Raw genomic sequence first — 25147 nt, 5'->3', positions numbered from 1 at the left:
CACTGATCAGAACATTAATGGTCAATACATGGCAAGTGATTAAAGAGAAATCTTCCCATCTCTAAAGCAGTGTTGTCCAAAACAAAATCCTGGTTTCTACCAAAATATCAGTTGGAAGAATTTCCTATTTCAAGCATTCTGTGCCAGACTCATGTATGCTTTTACAGGTCCTATTGCATGGATCGGAATTTTGTAAATTGTTCATTTTGCATTCTCTCCTAAAATACACAAAAAATAGCACAAAACACTATGCAGTAGCTGCCAGCACAGTATTCAAAATAAGCTATGTATTTCCCCACAAATATCTGCCAAATACAGGCTTACCTTCAGATCTTGCAACAACCTTAGGTCATAACTGAAGAGATTTTGTACCTATCAGCCATCAGAGCAACCAACTTGTGGAAAACTGAGAAAGCCAAGTTAAATCCTGTATTTGTAATACTGAAATTGTCAAAGATAAAAAACATATCTTCTAGGGTTTATTTGTAGAGTGGCTTTGTGGTTTTTATTGTATCTTAAATCAAAAGCTTTGGGAGGTTTTTCACACAAAGCATTTGAACCATACACCCTAATTCTCTACAAAAGACAGAGCTTTAAAACAGGAAAAGCTGCTATTCATTCTGTGCCTGAGCAGTTGCCATAGAGTGAATCCAAGACTGTGCCTTTGCCAAGGAGGAAGACATAGAAGAGTTTTCTGTATGATCATACTTAGTCTTTCAGCATAATTCAGCTTCATGGCCTGCAAGAGAGGCAGCCTAGGGCAGCCAGTGAAGATGTTCAGAATAGTTAGATACTGCTACATGTGCAAGGGCTCAAAGGCATCCAGAATGCAAACTTCCATTTCAGTGAGCAACTGCTGCTTCAGGTTTGGATTGACACTTGTCATTACTCCAGAATGTGAGCTGATGTTCCAGTATTCCAGAATGTACACTTCCACCAAAAGCTGTTAATTCCCAGAAATACTCCTATTAGTTATTCTTCCACGTTTAAATTCCCACAAGGCAAGCCAAGGAACCCTTTTCAAACTGCTAATTGATAGATTTTGTAAAAAACCTCTACATTAGTTGTACATAACAGTAGTAAAGGGTCACTATCCAGTGTGCTACCTTTTACATGCTGTCTTGTCTCAGCTGTCTAAGCCCATCCAATCATTTTCTTGGCAAACCCTCATCTTTGAGCACAAAGGACAAGCAGTACCTGTAGGAGGCTTCTGTTTAAGAAACTAAGTCATATCTCCTTAATGGATGCTGCAACCTCCTGAGAAAGGTGGCTAGGTATTCTGGATAAAGTTCAGGGAAGAAGATTGGCAGGAACAGCTATAAGGCTCTTTATTCTGGCCCAGAATTTCTCATTACATGGTCCTGAATAAGCAGGCCTAATAAGTCTGGAGATAAATTGGAGCTGCACCCTTCATGCTGGCCAGGCTCAACCAACAAATTTAAGGTGCTTCAGTGAGGGCTTGAAATCTGTTAAGATCAGAAGAAATGCACTGCTGGGGGAGAGAGTCCAGGTGGAAAAAAGCAACTCTTGAAAACCAAGTATTTGCATCAGAAAAGTAGTAAAGACATTAATATATTCTACTTTAATCTATGTACTGCTTACTATGATCTGGATTATTCTAGAGCTCTGCAGAGGCTAGAACTACTAGCAGTAGGAATTGAACTTATCAGGCCTTTGGAATCACTTTCCAATACTCAGTATCCACGAGTTATGCTCCCATGAATATTACATTTGCTTGCTTACTTCAAAACACATTGGAAAATTTGCTGTTATTCTAAGAAAGCTTTCAAGTGTGTTATTTCGTATTTTTTGGCTGCTTGTACTTGCTATAGACCCCTGCATTTACCCACTTATTTAGCATTAAGTCATTTGTTTCCATTATTCTCTTCAGACTACTCCATGATGCAGCATTTTCCTCTTATATTAATTACTGTTTTCAGCCCTCCTTCAGAGCCAAGTTGAGGTGTCCTAACATGTACACAGCTATAGCAGACATCCCACCCAGGAAACCACATTTCAAGCCACTCCAAACCACATTTAGAGCCGCTCAGTCTAGAACTGAGTTTATGTTCCAAGTCACTATCGCTCAAGCATGTATATACATCACACTATATACCATGACCTCTTCAAAGCAAATGAGCATAAAATTGTAGCAAGAGCTGTTTTATATAACTGGCATGCATTTCAGGTTTAAATCAGTACTGTACTGACATTCAAGAATTTCAGTCCCCATACAGACTGAGATGAACAGCACTTTTATTTATTTCAGTTACAAGAAGAAAGACAAGTAAACCTTACAACCAGAAAGGCAATGAAGGCCTCATGAGCTTAGTGAAAACCATTTCATAATCTAGGCAATGTTATGATTTCTTGAGATCACAAAGAAAGCATACCCCCCTCTTAAACAACTTTTCCTTATTTCTGTAAGGATGTTTGTCCTGCAAGAACAGCACACTGATGTTAACAGAATCAAGAGGGACCAGCGATGTACAAAGCCTACGTTCACCATCCCACCCCCCACAAAAGGTTTAAGTGTAGATTTTATTCCAAAAAAGATTAACATGCAGTCATGATCACACCTAGAGAAGAGGGGAAAATTAAAGTTTGTTTTGAAATGAAGTCAAATCATTACTCATTAACGAAGTTAAATGAAGATACTTTTCCACATGGCAGTGTACTTCACAGATAAAGAAAACTCCCTTTATTTTAAGCCAGTGCTTATTTGACTTTTGTAGTAAAGAGAAAATAGCTTACATAAAACCTGACCCTCCTACCAAGCACTCTAGATAAGAACTATGATGTAAGAAAAGTGCTAGAAACGTGTGGGAGAAATCACTATACAAAGTGTCAAGTGCAACCCCCCACCCTCGACCCCCTTGCCTAGAATTCAGTGTATTTACTGAAGTACAATAGAAAAGATGGAATTCAGGAGTGGTTGACAGTGGGATACAGTGCCACAGGTTGAACAATATCCACTAAAGGACAATCCCAAGCATGCATGCACCCCCACCACAAGGGAAAGATGTGCTTGAGCTTCCCAACCTGCTCATTTCTGCAGTTAGCTCCACTATTATCTCCTTCCTCATTACCAACTTAATTCTTGCAGTCCTTTGAAGGGACCACTTTAAAAAATGTCCATAATTCTGGATTATTTGACAAACAAAATCAGTTTGCTATTTTTAAGAATACAGAGCTGGAAAAAGAAGATCTTACAACTCATGTCTTCTGTTGCTCTTCTAAGTAGTATTGGACCAAGCAAACATGAGGAAGTGCCAGAGCAAGTACTGTTTCATCATCCTTCGCTGTCTGAACAATACAGCAGAGGCAGAGCATAACTTCTTCAGTCAATCTCTAGTCGATCAGTTCTGGTGCATTTCACCTGTGCTTTATGTCAGTTCTCAGTCTCCCTCACTTAAGCAGTCAGAGATACATTTATTACACGGTACTCACAGTAAGTCTCGGAATTTCAGGCAGACCTATTAATTCCCCAGGAGTATCCTTTTGGCTCAGTGAAGACTTTTGAGTACCTTAACTTACATTCATTCTGGAGGCAGCCATCATGATATTCCATTTACCCAAAGAGCTATTTGGAATGGGGCTGTTACCATCTTGAAATTGCAGTTTAAAGATAACCAGTAACACAAAAGAGTACCTTCTGTATTTCCAGTGAAGGAGCTGAGAAAAAAATTCTGTAAGAAACCATTGCTGCAATTTTATTTTAACAAAAGGGCAGATTTATTCATGTTTACAAACAAGTTTCAAAAACAAAAAGGAGAACATGTATGCTACCCACTAACAACCTTTCAAAATGCCAACAGCCCTCATGCTGCATGAAGGATTCTATAGATTAGAAAAAAATCACAGTTCCACTCACAGTTCACCAAGACAGCACTAAACTAACATGATTAGACAAAAACAAAGGACTAAGATTCTGATGTATTTTGATTTAATCCATTTTGCCCGAGATAACAGAAATATTTCAAGCAAGTTCCATCACGTATTGATGTCCTGCATTAAACAATCCTACTAAGTTCTGAACAAAAGTTATTCATTAAGTTTCTCAAAATTTTTAAAAATTAAACAGTTGTTCCAAAACCATTAAGTAGTAAATGTATTTAAGAAACTAATTAGGACAGAGGCCATAACTTCATTAGAACACCACTGCTCATGTTTTTACAAAGCATTAGTGTTATCTATTTGGCTATTAGTAGTAGCAATTTATCTACAATATTTAACAAGGTAAATTGCAGGCAAAATTTAGTACAGTTTCAATAGAAACACCCTTTTCCTGAAAATACAGCAGTATTTGAAGGACTAGTTTTTTTGGTTTTTTTGTTTTGTTTTTCGTCTTCTCTGCATCATTTATAAGGAAGCTTCCCATCTATGAACAGGAACAAAAAAGTATCTACAAACCTTGTAAACAGATCTGTATCATTTATAAACATAAATAATCCAAATTATTAACAGCCAACAGCAGAAATTAAAGTATCAATTCAATGATCCAGGGCCTCCTTGCCCTTCCCAGCTTTCCCCTCAGAAAAGGATCATGATAAACTAAAGCTCTGCTAACACACTCTTCAGGACCATTCTTAGTACAACAGATGATCCACAGGTCACTTATGCTGAGTTACTGTTTATCTGTCAGAGTTCATTATTACTCCCACCCCCAGAAAAGCACCCTCCAGTCTGGCAGAAAGCTTTTTTTTAAAAAAATAAATCTACATTCGTACAAGTGTTTCTTCTGTTGAAGTCCAAGACAAGAATATCATCTTGTCCATCATAATGTGTGAAGAGACCCAGTTTCAATTTCTTTACAATGCAGCTAGTGTGTTAACATTCAGCTTACAATCAGAGTGATGTTTCCAAACTATGTAGTGGGCTCCCTGGGGATGAAGAGGTAGCAGACTTGTTCTTGTCTGTTGTAAGGTGAATTCCACTGTCAACCGCATTGTTATTTCTATTGGGAGAGGGAGGGGGACTAGAGTTGCGTTTTGTTGGAGCATCATCTTCAGCATCAGTATCATCAATAAGGGGAATATGAGGCTCGGAGTCTTCTATTCTAAACTCAGGATGCGTCATAAAATTGTGAATTGAACTTCGTGTCTCAGGTTTCTCTAGCCCCTCGTACAAGGAGCTACGAAATGCATTCACCACTCGGATCTGTAAACAAAGAAAAAGTATTGTTAAAATGTTGCATATTTACTGATAATGGCATGGTTCTTATGAGTTTGAATCCACAAACAGCTAGACATGAGTGAATCAAATTTGTATGATGCAGTGGAACTTGCAATAAACTGTAAAAAATGAAGAGCATTTCAGTAGAGCACGGCCAGTCTACACAGTAGGAATAAAAATTGTGAAAGTACTGCAAAGCTGAAGGGCCCTAAAATTCAGACATGGCACTAGAGTTGTTTAATTATTTAATATGGGCTAAGCATTTTTCAGAAGTGAGGCCAACAAATATTTACTTATTCAAAAATTAAATAAATCTCAATGACTGTTTTATTGAATATTTGGGTGAGATTGGAGGGAGGGAAGGAGGGGATAGGCTGAAAATAAGTTAGGGGATAAAAGGGTCACTAATTCTCATGCTAGGAATTAGGATGTCAACTGACTATGAAAAAGCCAAGCAAGTGTAAGCCAATGTCACAATGAACGAACATTTACGAAGTCATGCAAAAAAGGATACCGCTGTAACAGCTGTAAATATTCGAGTATATAGCCATTTTCCACTCTAGAGAAAGCTCCTTAGTGAACAGTGCTTTGGAAACTTAAGACCAGAACTAGGAAATTGAATACTGTATTGTACAGTACAGTAGCCAGGACAGGCTGTATCTTTGAAGACACTACTTAAGTAGCGCCAAGTATGAGAAAAGCAGGATGATCGGCCTTTGCGCGAGTCTTCGATTCACACTGAAGTCATGGACACAGTTCCCAGGCTGAGGACTGTTTCATGGTTTTTTGTTGTTTAATATTTTTTTAATCAGAAAGCTAAGCTAACAGAATTCATAAATAAACCTTTCATAGTTAAAATAGATACAAAACAAAGTACAGCTTTATTTTGCAAATTGTGCACGTCCAGGCTGACTTGAATTTAAGCTTTCCTAACTATTATTTGAAGGATGAAACCAGCTGCCCACACCCCCTTCTCCCATGCCTCGTGGTTCCCTGATCAACCAGAGAAATTGAGGATCTTGTTACTGATAAAACAAGTAAGGTGAGGCAGAAGTGATTCACTCATTTATCCAACACTTTTCCCGAGACACTTTCCCCCTCCTGTTGACTCCTTAGTCAATTCTCAACATCCCTACCCTGAGCAAGTCTCCAGCAAAGCACTGTGAAATAGTGTTAAATACTAAGCAGCAGAGCAACTCCGTAGTAAACAAGAACTTGCTGTTACAAACAGCAAGTCAAATTTAAAGCTTTTTTTAGCGCATCCAAGATGACTTGCTTCAAGCTGAGAAATACATCGTGACTAGTGCTTCCAGAGTTCCTCAACAGAAAAAATAAAGTGACTTCCAGGTGAAGGAATTAAGCTGGAAGGTCAAGCAGATCAAGAGCAGAGACTTCAAAACAGCTAAGATGCACCAGGGAAGTTCACTGTAAACAGAGAAGAGCTCCCCAAAAGCAATGTGTTAAATCAAATTGGTTAAATAGAACCACTGCACATGATAAAGTCTCATGTCTCAACTGTGCTCTAGAAGTAGCATCATTTCCCCACCTCTGCACCCTCAGACCACTTGCACAAAGAATTTTACTGCAAAGTGATCATGTCCCCATTTTTATACTACAGGTACATGCTGAGCCAAATTAACCATGGAGGCAAGGGAAGAAGGCACAGGGAATAAGGGGAAACAGGGACGGGGCAACGATCGGGGGGAGGATATAACTACCAGTAAGGGGAGGACAGAAAAGAGAGTGAATGTGCTGGAGAAAAGATTACAACAGCAGCTAGTACTTCACTGTTCATTGCATGAAAAGAATTGAGCATACTGGCAAGGAGTTGACACATTATACGAGGTTTAAATAAGTCCAGCCAGCTGCCTAAACTGGATTGGCACGACCAAGAAAATTGGCAATGACAATACCAGACTGAAAGTTTGCAATGACTTTATACGGCATGTTGCATCCCACTGTGCCATTTATGTGGCAAAATGAAATATGAATGTCTCATGGGACTGTTTGTTCATTGCTTACAGATGAGAATTTAGAACATTAGCAGCAATGAAAAACAATTCTGGCTTAAGAGGACAGCTGTAATTATCATAGAATATGTGCATACCCACAATAAAGGCTTGGTGCCCATGCAGAACGCATACTACACAAGTGGACTAGACACTACAGCAAGGCCAGGACCCTCAAGAGTCCAGCCACAAAGGCAGAAATCAAACTTTCAGCATTTTCAAAAGGGAAAATCCAGTGTTTTGAAGGCTCTATTTTCAACCACTCAAGATAATTAAACTAGAGGGATAACTATAAATAAATCATGTAAGTGAGGTGCAAACAGGACAATTTGTTAAGTGTAATTCATACTGTCATCAGGCCCTCCTCATATTAGTACCAGAATAGCAAGGAATGCAGTTGGCACTCCAAATCCTCCTATCCAGATGGCTGCTTAAGAGTTGCAACCTTACTTTATAGGAACTATTTTCCAACAAGCAGCTCCAAAAAAGAGACAATAACACATCTGCTTCCCATTAATCTATATTAGTTCTCAAAAAGCTGCTCTTCTGGAGGGTGTAGCAGAAGGCTGTAATAGTGAGGATAAAAAACTAGTTCTCTGCTATGGTAGCTCTGTATCTGCATTGGTCATTTGATGCAATGAGATGCTGCAGTGCCCAGTAGATTCTGCTCAAATAGCAGCATGGAATGACATTGCTCTCTAGAGAATTCTGAATGTCTAATTAATGTTCTGGAGTGTAGTTAGGGATACAGGTTACTAATTAGCATTTTAACTAGGAGATGCAATCCTGTGCATCCTTAAGTGTTAAATCTACTTTTCATTTTGTGTTCTTGAGGCATGCAAATTTGTGAGCCGAGCCTCTCAGTACTACTGCAAGGTAGGGAAATACCTGTCTCACCACTGAAGAACAAATACAGAGGTAAATACTTGTGTAAGCTCAAACATGAATTCTGGGCAAGCCCAAAAATAATAAAAAAAATAACTTTAAAAAAAAAAGTCTGAAGATTTCACCATTTCACTTAAGACAGCTCCTGAAATTAAGGATCTTCATCCATCTGGTAATCTGAAAGTTTAAGCAGGGAGGGGAAGGGGGAGAAGAAGCCCTCTCAGAGTTATTTTAAAAAACCAATTATTTAACCCGTCTCTAGGAAGTTAGAGAAGAAAGTTAAACATGTATTAAGATGGAAAGCTCTGAATAAAGATATTGGCTATGAGCATTCAACTACAACTACTATGCATCTTCTGGCTCCAGAGTTTAGGCCTACATCCAAGAGTAAATAAATCTCCAGCCTCTACAGAGAGGAAGGCTGAAACTGAAATGCCACTTAGAGCACAAGATAGAGATGGTAGAATTGAGGTGAGACAAACTTCGCTGTCACTGATGGCTTATGAACTGCTCCCAGAAGAACCTAGAGAGGAAAAAGAACCCTTCAGATTTGAGTGAAAGGTTTGCCATTTAATGCTTAATTTTTTTTCCTTTTTGTATTAGCTAATTCATATTTCTTCTGACTTGTATGCATTTTAGAAGCCTTGTTTCGCCACCTGAATCCTGATGTTGAAAAAGTTGTTATTCAGTAAATAAGGTCCAATGAAAGCAGAGATTCATAAAGTTCCTTACAGGCTACAAAGAAAATGCATTTAGTGCTCCATGTTCTAACTACATTGATATCTTCAACACACCATTTGATCCAAATCAGCTTGCTTACTTAAGTATTGCTTGTGCTACAGTGCAGGAGATCTATTTTTGTTGACCTGGGTCCATGATCATACAGTTAATTCACTTATTCAATGCAAGTCGCCCTAAGAGGCATATACTCGAAAATTTACAACAGTTTTCCCTCTTTATCTTAAAAATCCCTCTGTACACGAATGGATGAAGGCACAGGATGTGCAGGCTCACAGCTTTCGCATTAAAGTCTTTTGTTGAAACTGTTCCACCTGTTCTCAGCCCTCTAAGAAAAAAAAGTCTTGAGGACTCCACTTTGTGGAAGAGCTCTATAAAAGCCTGAACGATGATTTTAAGTACTAAGGAGAAAATGAGAAACGTTAGGTACGTGAATTAGGAAATGTTAATTTCATGCACTTTAGGAACACACACTCACACCCCACAGTAGTAGAAGCAGTAGTAGAGGAAAACACTACATGTGTAGGGGTAGAAATATTTGTTACATCATGGTGCTGGCTGGCGATGGAGGGTTGCCGCCTTAGAGCCCCCTGAATGGTACTTCCACTCTGGAAAGCATTCACTACATCCATCTGCAAGGAATCAGAGATTGTGACAGCTTGCTCAGCAAGAGAGAGAGAGAACAAGAGAAAGGACCATCCCATCTATAACACACAAAAAGTAAAGAAAAAAAAGGCACTTTTTAAAAACAGAGCAGATAAACAGGCAAGAGTTGCATTTAAAGCTGAAGAGAACAGAGGACCCTGAGGGATTACACATCCATCCATACCCCCTTTTGACAGTCTCAGTCACACCAGTTAGAACAGTCACCTTAGTCAAAAATGGAGAAATTTCCCTCATAACACCCATTGAATCCTACCTTTTTCAAGACCATACCTGAGTTTGTATCCTGTTTAGGCCCCTAAACCACAAGATCTGACCACGACGCAATTCCCTCTCAGCATGATCAATCTCCTCTACATCTTCTGCTAGTTCTTCTTCAGGAATTTCTTCCTTTTGTGTTCCATGACCCGCTTCTTTAAGGAATTTCAGTCGGCTGGTTGGAATTGTTGAAATCAACTAACAGTGGATGAAATACATACATCAGGACTATTCTTTGTTTAACAACAACAAAAAAAAAGAGTAATACCAGTCTTAAGGCTTAACAGATATCCTGCATACAATTAGCAAAGTTGAAAAACTAAATTACATAGACAGGATGAGTGCATCAGTGTAAAACAATCACCCCAGCTGAATAGCTGCAAAGCTGTGAATATACTTACTACCTCAACCAAGGTGCGAAATTAAACTTGGACTACAAAACAGCCTTGCCAGGGACAAAGAATTCCACATTAACATTACTTGACAATGCCAGGAAGAGCAGTACTGAAGCTATAAAAGCCATTAATCCTGTAGATTGTACTTGTATCTAGAGCTTTTAGAGTTTCATCAGTTTGATGAGCATGACGTGTCACCTCAAGTGGGACCTCCATCACCTAAAGTAACCACAATTAATTCAGAAACACAGAAGAGACATTCATTCATTTGTGACCTGGGAGATATCAATCCATTCCCAAGGCAAGTGATGTTTCTGAAATTTTATGTATCTCAGGCCGTTACTTTGTTACTTGGTGTGTAGCAATTTATATATCTTAAAAAAAAGCTAAGTGTGGTTAAGGGGAGTCATCTTTTGGTACATTATATCTAGCACATTCAGATCAATTCCAAGACTGCTTTCCTTGATCATCACAAACCTAGAAGACCATTTCTGCAGCTGCAGAGGAAAAAAGTCTGCTCCAAAAGCAAGATAAACAGCCCTTTATGCTGAAACTGCTACTGTGAATGCTCTCAGCTCACACTTCAGTTTCTATTATTCTCAGAAAATTAAAGCGCTCTGACTTTAATGAGATGCTAGAGCAGCATGAATGGCAGTAGGGAAGCTTTGCCCTTGCAAGATACTTTGGGTCAAAGGTATTTCAAGCCATCTCGATTTTCTTCTAGGAGTCACCTCAGAGTGATTCTACTTGATTTTTTTAAATAATTAATTTTCCAGAGAACCTTGTTAAAAAGCTTAGTCACTTTTAGAAAACATGTCTATGCATGTATTTACAACTAAAATTCATCCTACCCATTTTATGGTGAAACATGAAGTGTCTTTTACTTAGTGGAAGGAAAGAAACTGTAATGGAAAACTCTTCATGTGGTATGAAAAGTTTAGACAACTATGTCATTAAATAATAGAAAACTCTGTAGCTATAAGGTTTCATGTAAATAAGCTTGCTGCTTACAAGCACTGTTGTGCATGCAATAGTAATGACACTCTGGGGGGAGGGGAAAGGAAATAAAAGTCCAAATGTAATGGCTTACTAAGTGGGAAGACTAAATAAAGATTAAAGAGAAAGGCAGTTTGAGTTTTGCTGCATTTTTTGCTACTCCAGGTTTTTAAATCAAGAAAATACTGTCAAATTTCGCAATTCTGATTTTTCAAGAAAACCTTTAAGCACCAAGTTAAATATATTTTAACATTATCACGTTCATTGCATCTTGTATTCTTACCACATTTTCTGGTACTCATATCTGGCTGAAGATACAATTTCATATTGCAAAGGTAACTACAGCTGCTTCTAGCTAAAACTGCTAAACAAACCAGCCACAGGATCTAGTTATGAAATGTTAATAACTGACCCACTCTGAGGAAGGAATATTCAATATTCTATATTTATTGAAGAGGTCAACTGTAATTAATATTTACTGTTAGTCTTCATATATTCATATAGTCCACTTGAAAGATCTGAATGCTACAGACAGTGTGTTTGTTTTTTCCATTTAAAGTATACTGTTGCAAGTAGATATTTGGCATTTTGAAAAATTCTAGTTTACCTGGCCCCAAAGTAGTGTGCCCATGCCCAGGAAAATGGACCACAGCCACTGTTCAACTGAGAGTTCTGAGCAACTGAAAGGCTTTCCACCAAACTGCACAATAATGATCTGTGGAGAAAAACACAATTAAACATGTATCAGTGACCTGTTACTAGAAAATTCCCTAATGCTTAAAGATCACAACAGACTGCTCTGCAAGAGAACATGGGATTTCTCATCTTCTTTTCATTGTCTCAGCAGTTTGAACAAATTTCCAAACCTATGCCATATTCTTCCACTTTTCAGCATTTCAAGAACTACCCATTCATTCTTCAAATGTCACACTCATGAAAACTTGCTGACTCCCCAATTTTGCTTGAAGTTTTTTCCCTTCATTTCACAATTGCAGCATGTATTTGATGCTACAAATGTACAGTGATTACTTTTGCTTTGAACACCCATCTTGGAACTAGGTCCAAGATTCATAAACTTATAATAATAGAATTCATAGATCCATAAGACATGAAAAATCTCAGAAGTAATTCTACAGGATATTACTACGTATCCCATCAGTGTTAAATATCAGACTTTAAATCACCACATATAGTAAATCTTGGGGGAAGGGGGTAGGGATCTCAAAAGCTAAATTAAATGAGCTCCTACTGCCTTAGCTATTACAACAAGCTGTATGGGCCCTAATGAGCAAGCTATCCCTCTGCATAGGAATTATATGCATGGAAGTCTGCCCTGGAGAATCAACAATTCAAAGCAGCAGGGCAGGAATGAAAAGGAGACAGTGTTGACCATTAAGTAGGACACCTGACAGCTGAAAAAGCAAAGAGTATCTTCTGTTATTAACTCTGAATAAAACACTGATATAACAAATCAGGAATTGGGAAGGCATTCAGTCTGCCAAATTTATAAAGGGAACAAACACAGTGGCAGTCAGAAGTAATTTCTAGATGTTTGGCTTGGTTGCACAACAACAGTCAATCTGCTGCATTCATAACCCCAAAAATAAGAGCAGTTTCTGAAGAAGTGTCATCTATAAAAATCTAAACCTAAGAGAGTAAGGTCCCTGACTTAATGTGAAGCAGCAGTGCACACATTTCCAATGCTTGAACTGATCAACTTCATGAATTATCAAGTCTAAGGAGAAATTTAATATGTAGGTTATATATCCCAAATTAACCCAAAATGAAAATGTGTACTGAAATTAAGTAGTACACTGATTTTTCTTCTGACTAATTAAAGTAAAGGCTATTTAGAGGGTGAAAATAGTTCTTGTAAACTATTTTCTGTAGATTCAGTTTTAAATTGGTGTTTCTCAACACCAGCATGTGAACCCAATCAATGAAGATAATTTCCTTTGTTAACATGCACTGAGTTAACTAACTAGCTTTTATGAGTTCCCCTATGTGCTGGAACAGAAGGACCCTAGACATCAGGGTTTTTTCACTTAAAACAGCACCTCTACAATATATACCAGTAGGTACCACTGGTTCCTGCACCAGTAAGGTACAAACTGATACTTAATTTTCTAATGCTTATTCACGTCCTAATCTCATTAAGAAAATAAAAGAAGTCATTCTTTTTCTATAATTGTTTAAATGGATTCTCATTCAGATATACAGGTAGATGTTATAAGATTTAGGGGCAAGGGGTGAATGAACAGATGACACATATAACTTCATATTTTGCCAATAGATTAGAATACTAAGATAAAATTGAAGAAGTTGAAAATTCAAAAGGTAACTACAAATACTTTTATACAAATACAGCATTCCAGCATTGCCACCTTCAAAGAGGTTTGAAAACTCCATTCAAGCTGCACTTACAACTTTCTTATTGTGTGCTTGACCCTGAAGGTTTTCCACATTGCAGAAATTAGATCTCTGGCACTAGCTGATTGGCATTTCCATGGTAAGCAAGTACATCAGTGCAGTACCCTCCAAGAATCTGCTTACCTGCACAACAAATGTCCCCAGCACAATAGAACAGAAGATAGCGTTGTTAAAGATTCCTTCAAAAACATTTCTTTCACCATGAATCTTTCGGGCATTGATTTCATTAAAAAGCTGCATCATCACAAATGTATTAAATACTATAGTATAATGCTCTGAAGGAGGAGCATGCAGAGGTGCATTTCTTCCACTATCTATATCAAAAATTTTCTCACCTGTATATAAAAGATATTTATGAACAGCTTGATTAGTGTCTTTACACACACACTACAGCAAAAAATTAGTTTTAAAAAAACACCTCTCTACAACATTCAGACTAACTTTGTAAAGCCTCAGTATTCTTACCAGCAAACAGGAGCGTGAAGACCACTACAAGCTGGTAGAATGCATGACCCAAAATGTTCTTCATCATTGTACGAGAAATCAAAGGTTTGTTTCTACCATAAGGCTTCCGCAGCAGAAGAGCTTCGGTGGGTGGTTCTGTTGCCAGGGCAAGAGAAGCTAATGTGTCCATTATGAGATTTACCCACAGCATCTGCACAGCTTTAAGTGGAGAATCCTACAAAAATAGATACACAAACACTTCTATTGAAGTGCAGAAATTACAGCTGTTAAAGGCATCTATTATACAATATCAACATGTTCTGAAGAGCATTATGATCTTGGACTACTGTTTAAGTGAAAGTTTGAACTCAAGAATTAATCAATCATGACTCTTCCAACCTTTATTCCCCACTGGTACGTACTTGTGTTATGCATGCTCCTGTAAAAGCAACAATTACTGCTACTACATTGACAGTAAGTTGGAACTGAAGAAATTTGGAGATGCTGTCATAGACATTTCGTCCCCACATAACTGCTTTAACAATACTGGTGAAGTTGTCGTCTGTAAGGATAATATCAGAAGCTTCTTTAGCTACGTCTGTTCCAGCAATACCCTGATAGAAAAAGAAAAACATTATGAAATATAATAGGATGCACTGACTTTTTATGACAAAAGCTCTTATATCTTTGGTCAGCATTCATTTGGATGCACAACACCTGAAGGACTCCTTTAATGTAAGCATATAAAGCCGATTGAAACAAGTTCTACTTGGAAGTCTTGGGAAAATGAAAACAAAGTAATGATCTCTTTAAAATAAAGACCTTAATATAAATTTGAGAGCTGACAGTAAAGACAGATTAAGTTCTCCCAAAGAAATGTTACTGAACCCTGTTCAAGCTGAAGGCCACCAGGTGGTGCAGTGGTACAGTTTAAACTCTGCCCTAATTATTTTGTTGTATGGATTCCTGCAGCAGGCAATGTGCTTGCAACACACTAGGACGATAAACACTACCAAAAACCTTTTGCAGAAAGCCATTAGCATTGAACAGTAGACGATGCAATGTCACTGCATATGCATTGCAAAGCAACATGACATTCTTAAAATTTAAGCACACCTCTAGTCTCCTACAGTACCCAAACAGCTGTGTTCTGTGTAATGATGCCCAAAGACAACTACTTCAAAAAATCTCAGTTTTTCTTTTGGCATTCCAAATCCACTAACTCAATAGCAAATTTAATGATCCCTATTCGTGATATGTTATTTTGTCAAGGAAATGAGTCACCTGCACAGCTATGTGTACACCTTAAAAGGTACCTTTAGAAATCATATGGTATATTTTAAGTGCTATTTAGGTAAACAGTTAGAGAAGATAGTTCCTTACATAGATGAACACAGACAGCAACTGCAGGAAACATTCAAAACAGACAAACAAATCTGCCCCTGACAGTGGCAACTACAGCAGCTATACAAAGATACTTGTTACAACAAGACTGTTACAATCCAGAGAACATTTCATATGTAGCTGTCAAATTTTTAAGTTAAGTTTTTGAAAAAAGCTCCTTAAGAATGATATGAAATCTCTTTCCCATCTTTTCTCTCAGGAGTAGAATCTGAGTCAGTGTTTCTTTTTCTGCATATGGTATAGGAGAGTGTGGTCTTCATTTTTTCTTTCCTTTCAATTGCTTTAAGACTACAGTGAGCTGCCATGACCAAAGTCTATCAGTCTTTAAGACTGAGGAGGAATCCTGTGGCAAAAGGAAGCTTGAGGAATCTGTCTTGCTCTGTGTCTTGAAAGAAAGCTGAAGCCCACACACTCAAAGCATGAGTCTATGCAGTATAAGCACTTAAAAGCCAAGACACTGTTTGGCAGCCATGTGAAAGGGTAGCTGAGAAAGCCATGTAATCTAACAAATCATCCAGACAAATGCAGATCCTCCACTATCATAAAATGCTGTTGGCTTCAATTGTACTTCAATGTACAAGATATGGCCTACAAAGCCATTTTGAACATCATAATGAAAGAGACTGCCAGCTGGTCTCCCTGTTTGTGTCCATGAAACGAGGATCTTTAATCTGAAGTGATTGGATAAGTCATTGATAAAATACTGAGGATGTAAAAAAAAAAAAAAAATCCTACCATAGCAAATCCAACATCTGCCTTCTTCAAAGCTGGACCATCATTGGTACCATCACCAGTTACTGCTACAACTTGCCTCTGATCAAAGACAGTGCTGTCAATTATACCTAAAATAAAATGACATACAAGTGTTACAGTTCTAAATTAACACAGAAAAGACTTAGTCTGAAAGAGAAACCCAGTTTTTGTCTTTATCAGTCATAAAACAAACAAACAAAAAAAACAGTCACCAAAATAGTTCTCATTTGGTCCATCTCTCAAGCAGAAAAGAAAAAAATCAGTTGGAAACAACTTCACAGACATTTCCCATTGTTCAAGTCCTATTTGTTTTTCTCCTAGAAGAACAGGGGGAAAAAAAAAATCTAGCTTTACTTAGAAGCTCAGAGTATTTTTACCCACCTTTAACTAGAGTGTGTTTGTCAGTGGGAGAAGATCTTGCAAGAACACGAAGCTTTGGCCAAATTTTATCTATTCGCTCTTGCTCAATCTGCAGAAAGAGCAGGGGTCAAATTTTACACATGTATGAGACTTAGACTATCTGTTGATCTACTTGGTGAGAGTCAGCATGCTTACCTCTCCTTTTTCATTGCGTATTCTCCTGTTAAAGTCTTTGCCCTCTAAACACAGGAAGTCTTCACCAGGATTCAGAATTCCACATTTCAATGCAATAGCACGAGCAGTGTTGATGTTATCACCAGTGACCATACGTACAGTTATGCCTGCACGTTGACACTTTTTTATTGCATCAGGTACCTGTAAGCAAGAAAAAAACCCCACAGGCTCAGAGACTGTTCATTAGTTTAATAAATCTAGACATGTGAGTGAAAGGAATGTTTATGGCTCAGTACAGGATAACTGTTATTTTAAAATGAAGACTGTAGTTATGGAACATTAAAAAAAAATTAAGTAGCATACCACAGTTCTTTTCCTAAAAACCACACAAATTACAATTCTGGCAAGAGGCCTGTGCCACTGCTATGTCTGTTCCCCTCCCTCCTGCAATTTTTCAAATACTGCAGTATTGAAAAGACCACAAAAATCCTCATAACATATTAGGCTGTACTGAGTACTCGCATTTTATTTATGATTATGTGAAATAAACTACAGCTCATACCCCACTACTTCAACAATAACTTTTACTGTGAAGTGACAATAGTGCAGCCCCAATTTCACACATGCATGCGGCATAAAAGCTTTCACTATTGAAAAACATTACACCTCAACCACAAGGCATACTTCTTGCCCTCAGTTCTCAGGTGACAAGCTCAGCTCTCTCCATCATTTCCCATGAGAAGCTGGTAACAAGCTCAATGGCTAATCTTATCCAAATCAAAAGCCCTACTACTCCAAGTGGTAAAAAAATAACAAATTGTTTCATTTACTGAGATCCCGCACAGTAAGCACCTTAAGTTATTAGTTTGTACAGAGCTTCAGTAACACAGCATAAGTGACATTAAGTAGTTTTAATCTGCTTTTATAGCTCCATTAACTTTCCCTTCAAGAAATTAGATTTTCATTTATTAACTATGCTTAAGGCATACAACAGCAGTTCAGTTCCTAGTACTCTGCATGATGAAAAGCACGAATCCCATGTAACAGAATCACTGCAGCTCAGCTGGTGACCCTACCTCAGGTCTCACAGGATCTTCAATCCCAACAACAGCGATGCATGTCAGCCCAGTAACGATATCATTTTCATTGTCCCACTCTGGCTCAGGCTCCCCTGCTGGGAAGTCTCTGAATGCCAGGCAGATGGTTCTGAGACCTTCAGAAGCCATTGGCTCAATTACAGTTTTCACAATATCATCGCGGTCCCTAGGTCTAAATACCTTTGGTTCTCCATTAGCACTCAGTATTTTGAAGCACCTGGAAAGAAAGGTTTAAAGAGTTAATCAAATTTTAACCAGAAGTTCAACTCACTCTTTAGCTTATCAGTCAACTCCTCTAAATTTCTATAAGCTGTGTTTTTGCTAGGCTCAATCACACGGGCACAATACTCCAGTAGGGGTATCTCTAAGGTAATCTTCTTCAAATGCACTTTCTTCAGCTGCAAAACATACTTTCTGTAGAAAGTTAAACTGAGCCAATCATCCTAGGATGAAAGTAATGCCTGACCAATTTCACATACAAACATCAGCTACCTCCCAGAGGTATCCATTTCTCCATTGTATGTAATCAGACTGGTGTCTGCACTGGTTGAGTCAGGCAATCCAGTTTCAAGCTCAGCAAAATAATCCCACCTTGTTACCAGCAATACAGTTTCAGAAGTAAGCGCACTTTCAGAACACGCATGAGCTGCTTGAACAGCTGCAAGCGTTAAACCTACAGCACTATAAGCAAACTTAGGTACTGCTACCCTTAAGAACAAAAACGTTCACAGCCCTTCCCCTTCCCTCACAGTTTAGTGCAGAGAATTCAGAGAGCATCTGGTAGGTGAGGCAATGTGAAATATTAAATGAAAAACAAATATGCAAACTGATTAAAATGTTTGTATAGGAGACTAGATTCACCACTATGCACTCTAGCATTTCAATATGTGCTCTCCCAATAATGTTTCTTCATGCCAAAGATGCCACTGCTTTCACAGATAGAGCATATATACTTTATTAATATTAATGCCATAAATACAACACTACCAATGATTTTGAGCAAGAAATTAAATCTTGCTCATGTGTTCTTTACAAAGTTTTACCATAAAGTAACACTATTATCCATTAGTTTTACAAATTAGTACTACTACAGCACCAGAAAAAAAATAATTCAATACTTCCATTAAATATCAAATTCAGATCTTGCAGACCTGCAAAGATGACAAGTGTTACAGTTAAGTGTATAGTCCAAGGATTTAGGGAATTCCCTAAAAGTTTTCACCTCATACGAAAAAATTAAAATGAAGCAGTCCCTTAGAGGGACAGTCATATAATAACTGAAATTTGAAGTCTATGTGAATTTTTTACTTATCTGTTAAAATGTCAGCAGTCATTAAGGATATCTAGTGTTAGCTGCAGTCATAAGGTTGGTGACAAATTTGAACATTACAAAATGACTAAATACACATAAATAAATTCTATGCAAAACCACACTGGAACTCACTTCAAAGATGTGACTTAGTGATAAGGAAAGAAAAAAGAAAATGCTCTACCTGCAAATGTTTCTGCATTACTTGTGACTCATTTGTATCTTATAAATGTTCATGTTTAAGTTTTAGTATAAGTGAAGTTATATATGTTATAATAGAGAAGGAGCAGCACAACTGACAAACCAGATTACAGGTACTGCACAGGAAGCAGATTATGATGGCTAAATCTTTGTCCTATTCAGTGCATACTCTGAAGCAGTTTCCTATTTGGACACTATTCCTATAATATCCAAATCAGTCTAGGTTTTCTTCTTCTTTGTCAAATGCCCTTATTATCTATTTTGTTATTTCAGTTACTAAGTCAAGTGGACTACATGAGTCTGGGATGACTGAGTTCTAGCAACTTCTACAGTTCAGTTGTCCAGCATTATAAGTTAAAAAATACCTCAGAAGGTGGAAGTAATGTGAATATAGGCACATCTATTAATTGATATGGTTTGCCTTAAAATGTAGCTACACAAAAAAATATTTTAAGTTTCATATCAAGAACAAGAGTCCTTTAAAGACTGACATTTTGTTCTCAGCACAAAAGCTGAGAAGGAAGAGCTCGTATTTTTTCTTTAGTACATTAGTAACTTCCTAGGTAACAATTTGGGAAGCTATTAACAAGCAAAAAAGTAAATTTGACTGATGAATATAATCTATGTGCTACCCAGACTAGAAACCGTTTGACATCAGAACCAAAACAGGCCTGGCTACTAGCTGCTGTTTCTAGAGAACAAGATGCATACATGTTTGAGTCTCTTCTCACCTAGTCAGGAGTTACTACAGCTAACTTCACACCTATAAAGGTTTGTCCCAGTGGTACCTAATCGCTCACTAAGTCTAATCTCATCCTAATAAATCCTTTCTAGGTGGGCAGATGGATAAGGAAGCAATTGCTTTGTCACATTAAAACCCCTCAAGCTGCTCGAACTTTCAAGTTCAACCTCCTGTTAAAATGATCGACTTCAACAGAAAGATGCACAGTCCAAACAGCAACATGCTAAAAATAATCACTTTTCAAAGGTACAAGCCCTTCCTGGAATTTAGGCATATCAACTGATGGGACTTTACTGTAAGACAGGTGAGCATTTTGATCAACCACACCTAAAAGTAAAATAGTTTAACTAAAGCATGAGACCATCTCTTTCTTTTTTCTTTTGTTTTGAGGGGTAGGGCTGGGGTGTCTGAAGTAAAGTAACTAAAGTGCTAATGGCCCATCTTACTGTAGAAAGTCCAACAACTGAAAGAGACAGGCTGTGAAGCTGCAGTCACAAGGGTATAGGACTGCAAGGGTATTGGGTGTAGAACTACCTGTGATTAGAGAGACAAGTATTCCACAGACTATGCCTGTCAAGCTAAACAAGAAACAATGTTGTTTAGCATGCCAGTATCTCCACCTATCACAACATTTAGCAAAAGTTAAGTGCTGAATCATAGTAGTAGTTGTTCTTACTTTTTAAGAACTATCTCAGAGGCACCTTTACTGAATATCCGGAAACTGCCATCAGAGTTTTTCAACACAGTACTCATCGATTTTCTAACAGAGTTGAAGGTGTACACTTTGTACAAATCCTCTTCTGGTATCTCATTTCTTACATCCTGATAATCACGTTTTAAATCCAAGAGCAATCCCAGCAAGGCACATTCAGTTTTATTTCCAACATGACGCGGTAGGCCACCTTCCTTTTCAGGAGGCTGCAAGAAGAACAAGAACCATCACTGATTAGTTAACTGATAAACCACTGAAGCACGGCACTTAGAACACAAGGAAGGAGAAGCTTAGTTCTGGGATGGGGAGGTTTTCTTTTTCAGTAATTACTTCATAAATTCCTATGAGTCATAATCCAAAGTCATACTGCTGCTTTTTAAAAGTAACTTCTGTACCTATTTAGGATCTTTCAATCCTTCAGAAATAACCCATTAAGTTTGTATCAATCCCAACATGACCTTTCTAAAAGACATTTTCCATTACTTTAAATATTTATCTGATCAATTGAGTGTAGACCATGAACAATTGTTTTGGATTTTAAAAGTACAGCTAAGTTCACATATACTGACTTCAGCAAGCTAAATGGCATTATTTCTGCTAAATTAAAGTATCCTCTCCTGTAATAATTCTTCAGTGACTTAGACTATGACCACATCACCTGTTAGCCTTCTTCTGAACAAACTAAGTCTTTAAGCTTCTTAAGTCTCACTACAAGTTCTGTTTTCCAGGCCATGGTCTATTTAACTTGAAAGAGTTCAGAAACAAGTTTCCAATCCTTTAATACCAGAAAAAAGTTTCTTATCTCAACAATGTGGGATATGCACATACTAGTCCTATCAACAAAGAAGTATTTCTCTCAAAATATTTGAGTTTATATACTCATAACACTACAGTATTTTTTGCAGCAAAATATGGAAAAGCACTTTCTTCATCTGACATGTCTCAGGTGGCTAGAACTGAACTACATTAATCATAAATCAGCGGTCCATTTTCATTGTTCAGAGCTGCAGGATTTTGAATTTGGCTGTACTGAATACTCACACTCTGAAAATGTGCAGTTTAAGACATCCAGTTCTGGGTGCCCAGTATGAGAGATATCAACATCCAGGAGTAAGTGCATCCATGGCACACAAAAATAATACAGAGACTCAAGCACCTGACATACGAGGATGAGCTGGAAGGGCTGGGACTATTCAGTCAGGAGAAGACAACACTCTGGGAGAGAAAATTTTTGGTGTCTATTGAATGCCTGAATAAGGCACGTGGTTGGAAAAATGGTAAGGACTGTCTAGCCAAACCTTCCTAGTGGTGCCCAGTGAAAGGACAACAGGCAATGGATACAGACTGAAGATTCTGAAACTCCTTTTTAAGATAAGGAAACACCTTTTACTCTGTGGGTGATAAAATACTTGATCAGGCTGCCCAAAAGGTTGCAAAGTCTCCATCCTTTGAGATCCTTAAAGAGATCCTGAGTGAGTGCCCTGAGCAATGAGCTCTGGCTAACTCTGCTTTGACCAGGAGGAGTGGATTGATTGGAGGTTCTCTCAAGAGGTCCCTTTCAGCCCTCTCTGATTCTGTAAAGCAGCCTAACTCTACTGCAGTGGACATAATTCAGTTAAAATGGTAGCAATAAAGGACTTGGTCAGCTTACATACAGCTGCCTTGTTCTTGGTATAGAAAGAGCTTTAGAAAACAGACTGTGAAACTCCTCACATGCTGTAACTCATTCTAGAATTCCCATCTTGTTTCAGAGAAATCAGTGCTGTCAAACTTCATGTGCTGCCTCAAGTACTCCATTTGTGGAAATTCTTGCAGACATACCGTTTTTATTGGCTGATAAGTAGCATCTGAACTGAGTTTTCACTGCTATTTGTGTACAAAGTATCCATAGTGGAGGCTTCTTCAAAATCTTGAAATGCTAATTCATTTACTAAATCCTACTTATTATTTTTACTGCCTAAAGAATATAAGTTATACAACATGTTGGAATAACTACAGCAAGGACGCTATTTTTAGAGTTTTAGAAAATAATGAACACAAAATGGTAAATAATCCACTATGTAAAATGTGTAACAGTTCATTAGTCTTTCATTTCAAAACATTTTGCAAGTTTCAAACAAGATTTTGTCAAATATGTTACAATTCTAAGCTTACAAACTTATACAGCAGTATCTGGAATAAAAATCCATTAAAATCCTTACCTGTAGTTACATTTTTCCATTATATATTATTTAATGTACTACTCTTAAATTTAAACTGTTTAATGTTTATTTTTAAGTAGTGCTCAAATCCAGGCAAGACACCCTTCAAGTGTCATAAACAGCCCCACTTATACAAAAAAAAGAGCTTTGAACTTGAAAGGAAATTATCTTGAGATTTTGTCTTTGAATTATCTGTTCTAACTGAAATAAGCTATTTTTTTATTGAGTTTCAAATGAATGGTTGAGCAATTTACAGCAGGTACGAAATACCATTTACACTGCAACTGCCTGTGGCCATCAGACAATTTGCATCTTTTAAGGAAGTTACTCAGTTATCTTGATTGGAATGAAGAAATCCACTTACCAGTATTTTGGAAGTATAAGCACAATTAACAGAAATTCCTGTCACAAGATAAGCCATAGTTTTCTCTGGAATAGCTTCTGGTTCTGGAATTTTTTTATAATGTTTTTCATTGATGTAGGCTTGGACCACGGTCATTCTGTTCATAGTCAATGTTCCCGTTTTATCTGAGCAAATAGCTGTGGCATTGCCCATAGTTTCACATGCATCCAGATGTCTCACCAAGTTATTATCTTTCATCATTTTCTAAGGAAATAAAAGCAGTTAACAGCAATCCATGACCATTGCTTCACTTCAGAAATTCTCATTTATGGGATCCAGTCTTACACAGCACTTTCAGAAAACACTCAGTCATTCATTCATCTGGCATATTTCAGAGGAAGAACTTGCAGCTGCCACTTTCTGTATAGACTTCCTTAAGTCCATTATGTCACAGTAAACTTCATTTTGAACAAGATACATAATACATGTCAATCTCCTGTATCTACATGTCACACTGACTATTGATACTATTCAGACTTTTAGGAGAAAACAGTTTATAACAATATTTAGAAATTGAGAAGCGGTAAGGTTTGAGCTTTACCAGACACAATGTGGTAAATGTAATGTAATGTTAAAAAGTGTTTCTGCTTACAAGTCTAATGCAGCTTATTAGATCTGTCAGAAGATCAGATAATACAAATTTCAAAAAACCTGGGTTCAGACTTATAATCAAGGTGGGAACCTAATGTTTCAACTAAAATAGTGAGGGTTACAGGAGTTACATAGATTAAATATAGTTTAAAATTCTTTCCTTAACAGGCTTGTGAAGTGTTTTCACCTCTAAGCAGAAGACAAATTTCAAATTATACAATAAGGTCACTACTAGTAAGTGCTGTAAGTTATGAATTTAGAACACAGCCTAAGCACCCATCACCTTTACAATTAGATTTTAGACAAATAATCAGTCTCAGCATATGGATGCAGTAAGAAAATTAAGAACACAGCTTAAGTTAAAAAACATGCTGTATAGTAAGCAGAAAGCAAAATGCTTTACACTATTCAGTGTTCAAAAAAAAAAAAAATCAATCTAGAAGCTTTCATAGCAATTGTTTAACATATCAGCTAGGTAGAAGTTCAGATTTACAGAAAAGTTTGTTATTTACAAATTCTAAAACATCTGTTTTTTGTAAGCAAATGTTACAATGGTACATACTGAACCCATTCATCTTTAGCTGGCAATGCTCACTGTCCTTGTCAGTGTGTATTCATTCAAAGATGAAGAAAAGTACTGCAGTAGAATTCTTATGCAGTTCAGAGAACAAGAAAAGCTTCTTCCCAGTCTAACATACATATATATCTGTGATGCAGCATAACTCTGTATTTAACAGCTGATGAATATGCCCACCTACCTTAAAAAAAAAAAAATCTACTTGCCCTCTACCTACTTACCTTAACAGAGTAAGCCAGAGATATAGTGACTGCAAGTGGAAGACCTTCTGGTACTGCCACCACCAAGACAGTAACTCCAATAATGAAGAACTTCACAAAATACTGAATATAAATTGGGGTACATTCAGCAAGCCAAGGTCTCTTCTGAACCCAGAAGGTATCAATTACAAAATACAACACAAGGATAATGACTGTGATTGCAGACATCAACAAACCTTGTTAAAAAGAGAACAAACAGTTTTAAGAAATTATCTCAAATATTTGGCAATACAGACTGTAGATACATGCAAATACTTCTGCCCTTATACAAGCTAGATTAGGACTAAGGTTTCAAAGAGGCAAGTCAAAACATGGAGGCAGTTCTCAGACGTGTTCCAGTTTCCAATGCAAGTATTTCGTCATGCATTTC

General features: G+C 37.5%; 1 protein-coding gene across 9 annotated transcripts in view; it reads right to left on the bottom strand.

The window, feature by feature from the left end:
- Positions 1 to 3716: 3716 nt before the first annotated feature.
- ATP2B1 (ATPase plasma membrane Ca2+ transporting 1) overlaps positions 3717 to 25147 on the bottom strand; it is a 58789-nt gene continuing 37358 nt past the window's right edge. For 3 of the 9 annotated variants that reach the window (XM_041474247.1, XM_041474246.1, XM_041474248.1), the window contains exons 9-22: positions 24739 to 24953; positions 23311 to 23553; positions 20710 to 20951; positions 17761 to 17998; positions 16706 to 16885; positions 16532 to 16619; positions 16133 to 16239; positions 14416 to 14607; positions 14015 to 14228; positions 13673 to 13884; positions 11727 to 11834; positions 9744 to 9926; positions 9326 to 9511; positions 3717 to 5160 (exon numbers count right to left, since the gene is read on the bottom strand). In XM_041474247.1, coding sequence (XP_041330181.1) covers positions 4849 to 5160; positions 9326 to 9511; positions 9744 to 9926; positions 11727 to 11834; positions 13673 to 13884; positions 14015 to 14228; positions 14416 to 14607; positions 16133 to 16239; positions 16532 to 16619; positions 16706 to 16885; positions 17761 to 17998; positions 20710 to 20951; positions 23311 to 23553; positions 24739 to 24953 — 2720 coding nt within the window. In that variant the 3' untranslated portion in view covers positions 3717 to 4848. Of the gene's footprint in view, positions 5161 to 9285; positions 9512 to 9743; positions 9927 to 11726; positions 11835 to 13672; positions 13885 to 14014; positions 14229 to 14415; positions 14608 to 16132; positions 16240 to 16531; positions 16620 to 16705; positions 16886 to 17760; positions 17999 to 20709; positions 20952 to 23310; positions 23554 to 24738; positions 24954 to 25147 lie in introns of all 9 variants that reach the window. The other 6 variants (XM_041474254.1, XM_041474255.1, XM_041474249.1 and 3 more) reach the window with 6 other exon arrangements.

Source organism: Pyrgilauda ruficollis, unplaced genomic scaffold (assembly GCF_017590135.1).
Source record: "Pyrgilauda ruficollis isolate IOZ18807 unplaced genomic scaffold, ASM1759013v1 scaffold32, whole genome shotgun sequence".
Taxonomy (NCBI): Eukaryota; Metazoa; Chordata; class Aves; order Passeriformes; family Passeridae; genus Pyrgilauda; species Pyrgilauda ruficollis.
The sequence above is the reverse complement of the archived record's forward strand: the minus strand, read 5'-3'. Positions and strand labels throughout refer to the sequence as shown.